The following is a 13,036-nucleotide window of genomic DNA, read 5'->3' as shown; positions in this document are numbered from 1 at the left end:
ACCTTGGATCTGTACAACACTGCTAAGCAGAAATTATAAACACTGGTGTGTTAGCAGCATTGTTTTTCTCAAGCCAAAAACTTAGCACCATATCAGAGACTCTGAAGAAAAAAATCCATTCTAGCTGAAGAAAGATCAGAAGAATGTAAGCAAAGGTTTAGAATTGGATTTATCATCAAAGCCAAAAATAGTTCTGAGACATCTGTTTATGGATTTCTCTGCAGGACAATGCCCATCCACCTGCTATAGGTCAAAGTTTAAAAAAAAAAAATAGTATTTATTAAAAATTATTACTTGAACTGAGTAATATCTGTAACTGGTGGTTAGGTGCACCAACAGTAATTTGGGACACTGCAGTACTAAATACACTCAGCTAGAAATGTATTCAATACTTACTGGTGGTCCCCGGGGTCCTGTTGGACCTGCTTCTCCCTCTGGTCCCTGCTCACCCTGTTTTGGGGATAGGAATGATGCAACAAATTTGAAAAACAGTTCTTTACATAATGCAAGATTTTCATTTTTCTAGATCTTCTGAATAAGTTCAATGGTCTTACCGGTTTGCCAGAATTTCCCATCACACCTGGCACTCCAGGAGGACCTCTATTACCCTGTTGGACAAAAGACAAGAATAAGCTCAAAAACAAAACAAAACAAAACAAAAAACACCAGTATTTATTAATTTTTAACTTTCACCTTTATTTTGGTTTTAGATTAACTTTCACGTGATGCCTTCTGTATAATTTTTCAGAAGTCAATTTTTTTTCTTATTTTGTTGTATTTGTACTGACAATTGCCAAATAGAGCTGCTAGTTGCTCTCAAATCACAAATGGATAACAGAACCCCTTGTAATTTCAGTTGAAATTTAGGTCTTAATCTAGTTTTCATTCTCATTTGCTAAAAACTGACTGAAACTTTTTGATCTAAAACATTCCATACTCTCAATCATATGATTTTTTAAAGCAAAATTGGAATTGGTGCTGCCATTTTTTTTTATAGACACACTCACAGTATCTGTGATTCAATCAACTTATTGCAGCTATAAATATCCTTCAGAGATTCCTCATTTCAAAATGTTCTGAGCTACCCATGTCACACATATCCTCTAGCAATGACTTCCATGATTTAAAAGGAATTGGTCTTTTTATTACTGTTTAGCACCAGGAATCATCACAAACATCATACAAAAGAAAAGAATAATCAAAAAACATGAAACTACAGATGACAAAAGAATCTACTTGATTCTTCTAGCCAAAAGTTTGTCACTTATCACAATGAAAAATTAACTGAGTACTTTAAAACTTTATAAACACAATTACAGCCTTATAAGAAAGTAAATGCTCAATATGGTTTACCTTTGGGCCAGGAATCCCTTTCATACCCGGAGAGCCTGGTAAACCCTAAAGGAAATAACATTTCATGTGGTTTTTTGTTGTTAAGGGGATTGGAAACAGTTAAATAATTGGTATCTCACAACGATGTATTCCTAATCCTTTTACTTTGTATCAAAGCACTATTATCCAAGGATGGAAAGGTTGAATTTTTCCTGTTCAGAGAGTAACAGTCAAAGGGAACTTCATAAATTGGCAAAAATAGCATGGAATAGTGAAGAGTCATGATTTTTTCTGGCTTAGAATAGAAACAGTTTTTCACCCTGGTGACCTAATACTAGAGGTGTAGAGTCTAACAGATACTTCTTGTACGCATTTCTTGCCCTCCTCACTTGAGAAAGAGCTCGTATGCTTTCACCAAATTTTCTTCCAAACTGAAGAGTTCATGTCATTTTATAAATCTACTTCCAATTCTGTTTTAATACATCCTTTTCATTATATCCTCACAGCAATTACTCAAATAGCATAATGTTTCAATCAAGTTTCTATCTGGCTTCTGACAACTGGCACAGTTTTCAAGCGTAATCAGTTAACATAAGAGAAGTATCTTCAAAAATAGTCTAAAAACACTTCTAATTCCCTACAACCACATTGTAGGGATGTACAATGGAAAATATTTCTTTGGAAAAAAACGTGATGCATTTTAGATATTCTGGCCCAGCAGAATAAAAATAAGGTGATTATTCACTGGGGGATGCTAGACTAGTAGGTTAGCTCTTCCAGCTCACTCTGGAAAGTTGTGTGCCCCTAAAAGAGTTGTCCAAAGAAGGGTAACAAGACTTGTGTAGTACCTGGAGAATATGCCCTATGAGGAGTGACTAAAGGAACTGGGGCTGTTTAGTCTGGGGAAGAGGAGGCTAAAGGGAGACCTTATTGCTCTCTTTCAATACCTCAAAGGTGCTTACAGGGAGAGTGGCGTTAGTCTCTTCTCACTGGTGACAGGACGAGGGGAAATGGCCTCAAATTGTGCCAGGGTAAGTTTAGGTTGGATATCAGGAAAAACTTCTTTACAGAAAGGGTTGTTAAGCACTAGAATAGACTCCCCAGGGAGGAAGTTGGATCACCATCCCTGGATGTATTTAAAAACCATTGGGATGTGGTGCTCAGGGACATGATTCAGCAGAGGGTTTTTAGAGTTAGAGTAGTGTGGTTAGGTTGCAGTTGGACTTTATAATCCTGAAGGTCTTTTCCAACCTGAGCAATTCTAATTCTCAACCAGCTCTAATTGTGAGTCACATAAAAATATCAAAAAGGTCTCAGATAAAAGAAAACATAGGAAAACTGCACACCGGCCACAAACTTTTGTACACAGTTCTTCACTACAGCAACACAAGGAGATTAAAATTTTTGTGCAGAGCAATTTTGGATACACAAAGCAGAATCTAGCCCTGCACTAGATTTACTCTTCCTTCATCAGTTGATCAGATTTTCACTCAAGTTACTCCAGCAGGAGTACCAAACTCAGCTTTTCTGTGGTTTCAGTAGAATCTTCCAAAAGAAAAACACTAGACACTTACTGGCAAACCCTGAGGTCCTGTATCACCTGGAGCACCGGGTTTTCCTGGTTCACCCTGAAAAACATTTTAGCTTGTAACTTATGCAAATCAAAGCTAAGGGAATACTTTGCTTCTGGAACACAGAGCTGAAATACGTTTCAAACTGGAGGTTGAGAACTTTTATTTAATAACCATATGTGCATAAAATCATAGGCAGTGGCACAATAAAAAGCCATGTGACTGAACAAATCTAGTGCAATATCAAACCTACACAAATTAGTGCAATATCAAACCTACATAAACCTACATACCAGCTGTACCCTACCTTTGCTCCGGGCATTCCAGGGATACCTTCCCGGCCATCAACTCCTGGCAAGCCCTTGAAAAAGGAAACAATCATATTGTTGGAGAGATTGCACTCAACTACTTTGCTGTACAAATCAGTGTAACACAACATAAATGAAGAAATATACATACAGACTCTCCTTTAGGCCCAGGGAGACCATTTATTCCTCTTGTCCCTTGAGGACCCTAAGAATGATAATTTTGGAAAATGAAAATAAATACATTGAAATGATAGGTTCAAAGAATATCAACCTATATTTATTCAGATATGCATGTTTGGTTATATACAACTTATAAAGTACAATTGGCACTCTCGACATCTGCAAGTCAACATGATTTGAAATTTGTGCTTACTCTTTCTCCCTTTGGACCCTCTTCTCCCAGTGGACCTCTCTGTCCTTGATCCCCCTAAAAAAAAGTTGAGCAATAAATCAGTGTAAAATTACTTGGATTCGTTAACTTAAACCAACAGTTTAATTCATTCTAGTGAATAGAATCTTTCTGTGGTCTCCTTGGTCCTGTGGCTACTCAAATTCAGAGTTTAGCTGGGCTTTAGAATCTGCACAGAGATCCCTCATCCCTTTAATAGGATTTACTTGCAGTATCTTTTACGCACAAGTAAATACTATTCAAGACAAAGTGAATCTACACTGGCCTTCTGCATCTATCACCATGCAGACTGACATAGCATAGTGCATATAACAGCCACCAGGAACATCAGCAGCTATGGGGACAAGGGCACTACCTGACAAGTTGTTTTGCAGCATTTTCACAGAAGGATCCCAAACCTTTCTCACACAAGCACAGTTAGAACTTTCAGACAACCTACAGTATTTGCAGCACTGAGGATTTGCACTGTGCAGTACACAAAACATGCACAGAGAATTAGTTACAAGATCTATCAATCAGAATTAAACCACTGCTGAGCAGACAACTTAGATACTTAATCTGCACTGAGCTCTTCTAAAGAACTGCATATATTTCTTTCCTTCTTTGCATATTACAAAAAGAACTTGATCTAAGGAGTTAATTGTGTCATGTTTTTCTTATAGGAGGTAATGTATTTATTAAAAAAAAAAAAAACACTAAAAAATGGAAAAAAAAAATTAACTCACACTGATGTTGGATGTAACTTTAGAGTTTACTCCTTGATTTTTGAGTCTAGTCCATGATCCCCACAGGATCAAAAACATAGAGTGGCAGAAAAACATACACCACATTTGTGCTATCTTACTTCGCAAAAAGCACTGCTGGCTCTTCTCACATAAAAGAGCATATGGTTGTATGGTTATCTATGAAAGGGACAAACCAGACCTTGGGTTGATGTTATGGGAATGTACATTTTGTACTGCATTACACAAAGGATTCTCTTTAATTGTCAATTAATATGGGCAGCCTGAAGAATCAGCTGCTCAAAATACTGATAGACATACATTAACAATTACAGTAGTAGCAGTAATTACAATGATAACTAATACCTCCCAAATATTCTTTCCAATTATAGAAACAGAAAAATAGGTGCTTTTTTTCAATTAAATTAAGCATCTTAAGCTCAATCTATATTAAAATTGCAGTTTTTTTAAAACCTAATCTGACAGGCATGTTTTAAAACTCAGCTAAAGCCATTCTCTAGAAATCCAGAAGTGTTTAAGCAAAGTGTGCTGTATTCACTTCTCTAACCCGTTCAGCTACTGACTAATCCAAGTATGAATTCTAGCTAGTTTGGAGGGAAGTCACCAAACAATCCAGTACAGGTTACATTCTAATAAATGAATATTTTCCAGATGAGAAAATAATGAAGAATTTCAAGCCACCCTAAAAAATATAGCACATAGTAGCACTCAAAACAAAGAGGTTACAATACTGAAAAGCTGAAGTGTACAACAGCATAGCAATTCTTTGAAAACAGTGATTCATTATGTCATTTATTCATCAGTTGAATTGGGATGATCAGAGGCTTATCTGATTTACAGCCAGACTTAATACCTGACTGGGTAGACCTTGGGAAGCATTTGGCTAGCACACATTTTACTTACAGGTGCACCAGGAAGACCTTGGGGACCAGGATCACCATCAAGGCCACGAGCTCCCTACAAAACAAGACAATAACATCAGACAATAAAGTGAAGCTCTGAGAGATTAAAAGCTTCAGAAAATGCCTCTGTTGTCCTTAACAATACTATTTCTATCATCAGATAATAGAAGAGAATCAAAATCGGAGAACTTTTGAAGTGCACTACAGATTATTATCTCTACTGTTTCAAGCAAACAATATAATTGCTACCCTACAATTTTTAATTGAGAGCAAAAAAAGTTTTCAGAGGGTTTACGGAAAATAATAAATTCCTTTGGCAAACATAGTAAATATTTCAAATAGGCAGGACAGCTCAAAAAAGTAAGCAAGTAACTTTAAAGACTCAGAGGACAAAAAGAAACCCAGAAAAGTAAAGATAGTAATAGTTCAGAAAATATCTGAGATTTTAGAAAGGATCATGCATGAGAAGTCATAATCAGGACAAATTTGTTGTTGTTTCTGAAAATAAAAGGCCACAGAATTAGGTTTCCATGGCTTCACTTCTGAAGGAAGAGATACAGCATGACTGCAATATACTTTTCCTTCCCAGCATTTTTATCATATTGATTTAGCAAGATGATAACAGTAGAAATGTAACAACAGTTTTGGATTAACAGATCAAAATAGTTTAATGAACAGCAGGAAAAGTATGTGCACTTAATCAGAAAGATCACGCTGCCTTTCTTCCTACAGAAGCTATGGAAATACAGCTGACATAAGAAAGAAAATGCAGGAAAAAAAAAATAAAAGAGACAAATTTAATTAAGGTTGAAAACATTAATGGATGTATTTTTGTATCCAGTTCATTTTATAACAAGAAAGGTTAATACTCACTTTGTTACCTTTAGGTCCTGTTATTCCAGTTATACCTCTGATACCTAGGATGCCCTGAAAATGAAAAGTACACTCAAATCATGATTAAATCTTTTTATATATCCACTCCAGTTTTCAGACAGAAGTATCCTTATAGTTCCACGTACATTATATTTTACTACTAAGCATAAAAGAAAGAGTATACTTGAATATTAAATTCATAAAGTAATCTAAGATTTCACAAAGACTTAGCTGAATGCTACAATCACAAATATGCTTTAAGGACTGAAATTACCACAAAGCTGAAACAAAGCTGTGCAGTCTGTACAAGAGCAATACATGAAGGCCTGATTTGAGAAAAGGCTGATGTTGTCTGAAGTGGGATATAGGGCAGATATAGGCAAAAGCTCCAGAAGGTTTTATAGAAATCTAAATGTAGAAAAGAATTGGGCATGATTTTTTTTTTTTTTTTTAAGAACAAGTGCTCAATTTATGTGCCTCCATCTGAGAGCCTGGACTTCAGAGACATTCTAGTGCAGCAGAATGCATCATAATTATCATTAATTTCCATCAAAATACAGTCAGTTGGGAAAGTTGTTTTCAACTTATTCTTCTTCCCAAGAGAGAGAAACTACATGACCTCTCCTTCTGCAAGGTGACCAAACCATGAGCTGTAACATGCATGCCTTTCAACAGGAAGAATGCACTAAAACAGTTAACAAGAAAACTACAGGCACTTGAATGAAGCATAAGCAAACCTAATCCTTGAACAGAATAGATGGGGAGTCATTTTACTTGCTCTTAGTAAAGCTAGATAGAGTCCTGAACAGAATATTTGGAGCTTTTTCAGTCTGAAACATGAGATAAAGCATGTTACTGCAACAGCAGTTACTGCAGCCCAACATGAGAGAGACCAAGTGTCTAAAACTTGTTCCAAGACCAGATATGGAGGTAGGGACACTGCAGTATCCACAGTTTTCTATCAAAAAAAAAAAACAAAAAACCATCTCTCCCAGACTGGAATATCTTATCTAAGACTTCCCATCCATGCATCATGTAGATGTGGTAGATTTTAGGTGCTGCTGCAGAGAACAGATTCCTAATTCTTTCTCTATAGCATAACATTATATTTTTTTGTGCAAGGAAAATGCAGGAAAAAAAAAAATGTATAAACTCTACAGCCTCTCAGCCTGTCTCTCTAAAGTGTGGCCGTACACTCTTCCATACAGCATCTATATGACATCATTTTCTGTAGATTACAAATCCCATATTTTAAGAAGGAACTTTAAAAAATAAATAAAGAATTTTAAAGCTTGTTTGGTGAAGTCAACAGCTGGTGAAACAGTGAAGTGAAATGAAAGCCAAATCAGTCCCAAATTGTTTTCTGATCCCATTGTGGGTTTTTTTTCACAGTGATAAGAACCTTTCCAAAGTGACTTGTGACCACATAGGCCCTTCAGGAAGCAGAAGCAGCATCTTAGGCAGCTGCTTTCTCTGGGTCAGGTACCCAGGGATGCTTTTTTGGCAGCAAGTATAAGAAGAATGAGTAATTCTCTGGTCCTAATATAGAATGTTCTGTTGCCATGTGCTTATAGAGAATTCTGTAATCAACGATTTGGATGTCATGTACATCAAAGTAAATTCCTGAATACTGTCATATCTGGACACCAGTGGAATTAAAGAAATAATTTAATGCCTAAGAAGGAAGTATAAGAATTCATTAGAAAGTAAACTATACAAATTAAATGTGTTATGTCTAATGTCTATTTCTCTTATTTAAAATGATCCCTTGATGTCTGTTACATATTGCCTGTTGAACTGTGGGAAGCATAATAAAAGCTCCTCATGAGAACACAGGCTGAGGAATTATATGTCAGAACAAACAAGTGAGGAGGAACAGAAGGAAGCTACTCCAAAACCTGAAGTATGACCAAAGGCTACTTCCTTGAAATGGAAAAAGACAGAAAGTTGAAAATATCTGCTCTTCCATGGCAGACACTTCATCCCCAAGTCTTAGCAAGGTCCAAGTTTCACAGTTAAACATAAATACTACCTTTCCAAGGCTGAAGTAAGCATCACTGAAATTATGGAAAGGAAAACAAGGGAAAATACTATTTGTACAGTTCAAACATTAGAAAATTTATGACGTGGTGTACTTTTTAAAATAAGTATGCAACAATGCTGGATGAACTTAACTAATTCTACTGTCACTCATAAGCAGTATGACAGGACAAAAAGAAACTTGCATGAAGTATCTGTGATATCCATTCTCTTACAGTAAGAATAGATAGAACATAATAAACTAAATGCATAGCACTATTCAAAAAGGAAATACTTTACTGGAGGGCCTTGAGCTCCAACTTCACCAATGGGTCCTTGATCCCCTTCTTCACCCTGGGAAAGCAAAATGAATACACTGTTGATTATCAATACCCTGGATATTGTCTTCTCAACACAGAAGGTTCATCTACTACTTAGTGTTTTCTGAAACTCTGTCCTATTTGAAGGAAGCTTGTCATTTTACTATTAGCCAAAAAAGTAATTTCAAAGACACTGCAGGATAAAGTAAAATAATATTGTACTCTTGAGCTCTTTTTTTTTTTTTTTTTTTTCCTTCACTTTCAGTGTTAATCCTGTTAGACTTTTTTGTTCTTCTGGATAAAATGTGTAATGAAGGCTTACTTATAAATGTGAAAGGACTGGATATGCCAGTAGCTCTGCCTCACAATACCACGTTGTGTTTCAGAATTTTTTGAAAACGGAAATGGTAAAACATCTCACCAGCTGGTTAAGCTCCAGTTTGGTAACATGATAACCTCTCTCATGCAATAGTGGTGCACACTAGCAAACTAGTATTTACTGCTAATTCAATTTGCATGAAATGATCCAGGGGGAAAAAGGATCTAATAAACTAATATTTTTTTCAGTGTAGTTAAGAACAGAGTGGGCTTGGGTGCTCTTTTGTTTAGCTTTTTGTTGCCACTGCTGTTTCAAGAAAGGATTTTTTCTAATTTTTTTCTTTTCAACCAGTACTGAACCATGCACCAAGGCAATGTAAAATTTCCCAACTTTGATATAAACTTTCCAAAATCAAATAAGGTTAAACATCTTTAGAAAGTTCACATTTCAGTCTTCAAGTTGAATCATACTTGGCCACTTTATTACAGTAATAATTTGTCCTTCCCTCTGATCTTACACTTCACCTCTCAAATATATTTTTCCTTGTCATTCCTGTTATGACTCAGCTGTGCCACAGAGCAATTTACACAGTAAGCCAACAGAATTCTTGTACATTTAGATGCTTGAAAGTTTTATTATTAATAAACTAGATTTCAAGTTCCATAATAATTAAGTTTGAATGATCAAAACAAAAAAGCAATAACAATGTAGCATCACTGATTTCTGCATTCTAGTAAATACAGAAGTCAGAGAATGAAGAATAGAGATGGGCCTTTAGTTACTCTGCAGTATTATGATATGCAGTATCTCCTCATACATTCATACATAAAAATTGTTGGTAGTTCTAATGAAATCTCATGTTCTTTTTTGAAGAATGGGCTAAACTACCGTTATGTTAAAAACAGCAGTAGTTTTTTTTTATATTTATATTTATGTTTTCCTTTTTACCTTGTAACCTTGTTTTCCTGGTTCACCAGATTCTCCTTTTGAGCCTTTCTGTCCCTAAAATAAACATAGAAACAAAAATGAGAAATTAGAGATTATTCAGATAAAAATACAGAGTTATACAAAACAGATACAGACTCTGTTCTTCTGTTTCATCTGCAAATCTTCATTCACCAACACTTCCTCATCTATACATTTAATACTATATATAAAGTATCACCATGCTCAAAAAGATCATTTCTTGGATCTAACAAGACTGTATTTCTCAACAGATTCGGTGTTTCTTATTAGATTACCACATAACAATTTCCTTGAGTCATCAGTCTTTTCAGAAACCAGTAAAGAATACATAAAATGTCTTAATAGAATAAGAATCAAAGAGAGTTTCTTTTAATTTGTTTGATAAAGTTGAGACCAAAAAAAAAAAAAAAAAAGCAGAAAAAAGACAAAGTTTTGGGAGAATATGTAGAGACTGGAGCCAGACTTCAAATGCTCAGGAAAGTGAATGAAGAAATCTCTCACATATTCTAACCTTTTCAAGATATTCAAGACATATAAATTTTACTCTGAAATTTAGAGCATCAGTAAGAGATTTTGACAAGAGGCTATTATGTACTAAATATTCAGAATACCTTCACTCTGTTAAAATGTTTTTTAAATTAGCAAACTGCACTTCTTCAAAGTCAGAATGTACTCTCCCTAGTGTTTTCAAATGGTATCTCTGTAAGGAATGTTTGAAGACTTCCCTCTTACCTTCATTCCCATCAGGCCAGCATGTCCTGGGCGGCCAGGTGGACAAGCATTGGGACACTGGAAAAACATTCACTTTGTCAGCACCAGATAGCTTGGATAAGGTTGTCTTTAAATGTTTTTTTTAAAAATTGTGGATAAATCTTACCAATGGGTCACCATCTTGCAGACCAATTGTTCCCTAAATTAGATGAAATTAATCAAAATTAGTAAAAGAAAATTAAACAGCCCTGATCCATTTGGCATCAGACAAAATGGAAAATACCACTATCTGAAGCTGGAATCAGAAGTATAATTAACCAAAGGATCTCTGATATGAAGACAACTTAAACTGTAGAATATTATTGTAAGACTCCAAGTCCAAGAATCTCATCCTTTAAGTTGTAACATCTTTTCTGAAGAAAAAGCTTCTTTTTTTTTCTTAAGCTATTTAAAACATACTTAGATTGTCCATCTTTTCCTTTAAATAGCAAACTCCACAGACCTACTGTTTGATTTACTAATATATCTGTAGTCAATCTGGTGGTAACTTGTCCCAGAGGTTTTATATATCCATGGTAGATTATTCCTAAAATTTTTATATAATGAAAAGCAAAATTTGAGTTTCAGTATTTAGGCAAGTACTACAAGGTGAAGTTACAAACTCTGTAGATTTCAAACAGAATCCAAAACAATTATTGTGGTCAGGATGACTTTTATTTTTCAAGCTTACTACCATTCAAGAAGAAAAAAAAAAAAAACAAACATATCTTTTCAGAGAAAATAATCTCACAATGCAAGAACTGGTAGGTGAGTGACATGCCTGCCAGTTTCTGGAACTGCAGTAAACTAGAGACCTCTGTACAACCAGATGGATTCAGCTGGGGGGAGAAAGGCCATTTCTCATATTAAATCAAATAATTGATGGAAGTTCATAGGAGGCTTATGAGACACAACAGGGAGAAATATGACTTCACAGCAGCTGCTGGATTCTCCAAAGCTCAGTAGAATGGAAGACTATTTCAGAAAGGAGCAGGGGAGTTTAAGAACTGAACTACTGTCTTTTAATACAAAAGGACTTTAAAAAAAAAAAAAAAATGAAGGTATGATAGGGATCAGTAACTGGATTGAACCTGTGTAACTTCAGAAACCTTGATGACAAAATTATCAGTGAATAGAGGAAGCATACACAATTACTGAGGGTTCCTTTCTAACTGTCTTTTTATGTTTCCTAAATACCCCTCTCCATGTTATCATTCACTGTTGTTTTTTTTTTAAACCATGTCTCATTCAACACTCTGGTAACTTTTATGAAGACAAGAGACAAGGTCTAGATAAAGCTTATAGACTTAAGAGTTTGTTCAGCAGAGAAACAGTACAGCTTTAAAAGAGGTATTAGTGTGACAAACTTTTCTTCAAGTTTGCGTTTCACAGCCCGCAGCCTCCAATTGTGCCTGCCAGATGCTCCCTGGGCAGGTAACTAGCCACAACATAAAGGCATAACAAACATTCCTCTTCCTAAGAGGCTCAGAGAGGACAACCATTTTCCTAGAGAGGTAAAACTGATGTAGTTTTCTTACATCTCTTGCAAGTAGCGGGCAACAGAAAAAATAAGTAGCACCTGTAAGCATACATTACTCAAACTCTTTAGCCAAATAATTCTTTTCTAGCAGAGAGTAGTCTGCCTCTACCAGAACTACCACTGCTGAAGTCCAACAAAGAGTACATGTACTATAACACACAGGGAAATTTAAAACTTGCAAAAGTTACAGTTTAAGACCATTTGCAGAAATGGGAATACGTGATCACAGAAATTGCAGTGTTTGCATCTCAAAATATTTTTCATAAGAAGAAGGACTAGAAATATGCTAAGTGGAAGCAGACAAATTGATATCATTACATAAGTTGTACTGCAGATTTTGAACACAAGAATGTATGATTTGACGTATTTTGCTGAAATCCTTAAGTTGGTACTGTGTTGTGGGACTTAAGTTGAAGACTCATTCAAGCAGCATTGATAGTATATAACTCAGACGTTAGCACATATTAAATACACTTACTCGAGGGCCTGGTGGTCCCGGTGGTCCTGGCGGCCCCCTTTTTCCTGGATCTCCCTAAATTAAAAAAATTCTATTGATTCATAGTCATAATGGTAACAAATAATCTCATATTCATACCAAATAACAGAAATGATCTATGAATTTACTACAGAAGGACAGAAGAAATAAAATTAAAACTTTTAGCAAACACAGCAGTACTTACAGGCGGGCCAGCACGGCCTACTTCACCAGGCAGTCCTGCAGCACCAGCTGGACCCTGTAACAACCAAGTTAAATAGTAATTTTATATCATACAATACCTGTACAACAAGCATTTGAGGAGAGTGAACATAGCATTTTCTCAAACAACAAATTATGCCTTCAGACACCATTATTCTTGCCCAATGACATTAACAGATGAAGAAAGTATATATAGCAGACATAGAACACCAGAAATAAACCAGTCCCTTTTTTCTTCGTATTACTTTATTTAAACTGAATAATTATCTAACAGATTTTAAAAAAAT

At 35.5% G+C, this 13,036-nt stretch overlaps 1 protein-coding gene across 1 annotated transcript in view; it reads right to left on the bottom strand.

Moving 5' to 3' along the window:
• The window catches only part of COL9A1 (collagen type IX alpha 1 chain), a 67,246-nt gene that overhangs the window by 24,364 nt on the left and 29,846 nt on the right, over positions 1-13,036 (bottom strand). Inside the window, exons 14-28 of the mRNA XM_010707760.4 lie at positions 12,733-12,786; positions 12,531-12,584; positions 10,640-10,672; positions 10,495-10,551; positions 9,745-9,798; positions 8,458-8,511; positions 6,139-6,192; positions 5,267-5,320; positions 3,585-3,638; positions 3,363-3,416; positions 3,211-3,264; positions 2,907-2,960; positions 1,354-1,398; positions 555-608; positions 397-450 (exon numbers count right to left, since the gene is read on the bottom strand). Of these exons, the coding sequence (XP_010706062.2) occupies positions 397-450; positions 555-608; positions 1,354-1,398; positions 2,907-2,960; positions 3,211-3,264; positions 3,363-3,416; positions 3,585-3,638; positions 5,267-5,320; positions 6,139-6,192; positions 8,458-8,511; positions 9,745-9,798; positions 10,495-10,551; positions 10,640-10,672; positions 12,531-12,584; positions 12,733-12,786 (783 nt within the window). The remainder of the gene's footprint in view (positions 1-396; positions 451-554; positions 609-1,353; positions 1,399-2,906; positions 2,961-3,210; positions 3,265-3,362; positions 3,417-3,584; positions 3,639-5,266; positions 5,321-6,138; positions 6,193-8,457; positions 8,512-9,744; positions 9,799-10,494; positions 10,552-10,639; positions 10,673-12,530; positions 12,585-12,732; positions 12,787-13,036) is intronic.

The sequence above is a fragment of the Meleagris gallopavo genome, chromosome 2 (genome assembly GCF_905368555.1).
Source record: "Meleagris gallopavo chromosome 2, MGAL_WU_HG_1.1, whole genome shotgun sequence".
Lineage (NCBI taxonomy): Eukaryota > Metazoa > Chordata > Aves > Galliformes > Phasianidae > Meleagris > Meleagris gallopavo.
This window is presented reverse-complemented; position numbering and strand designations above follow the sequence as displayed.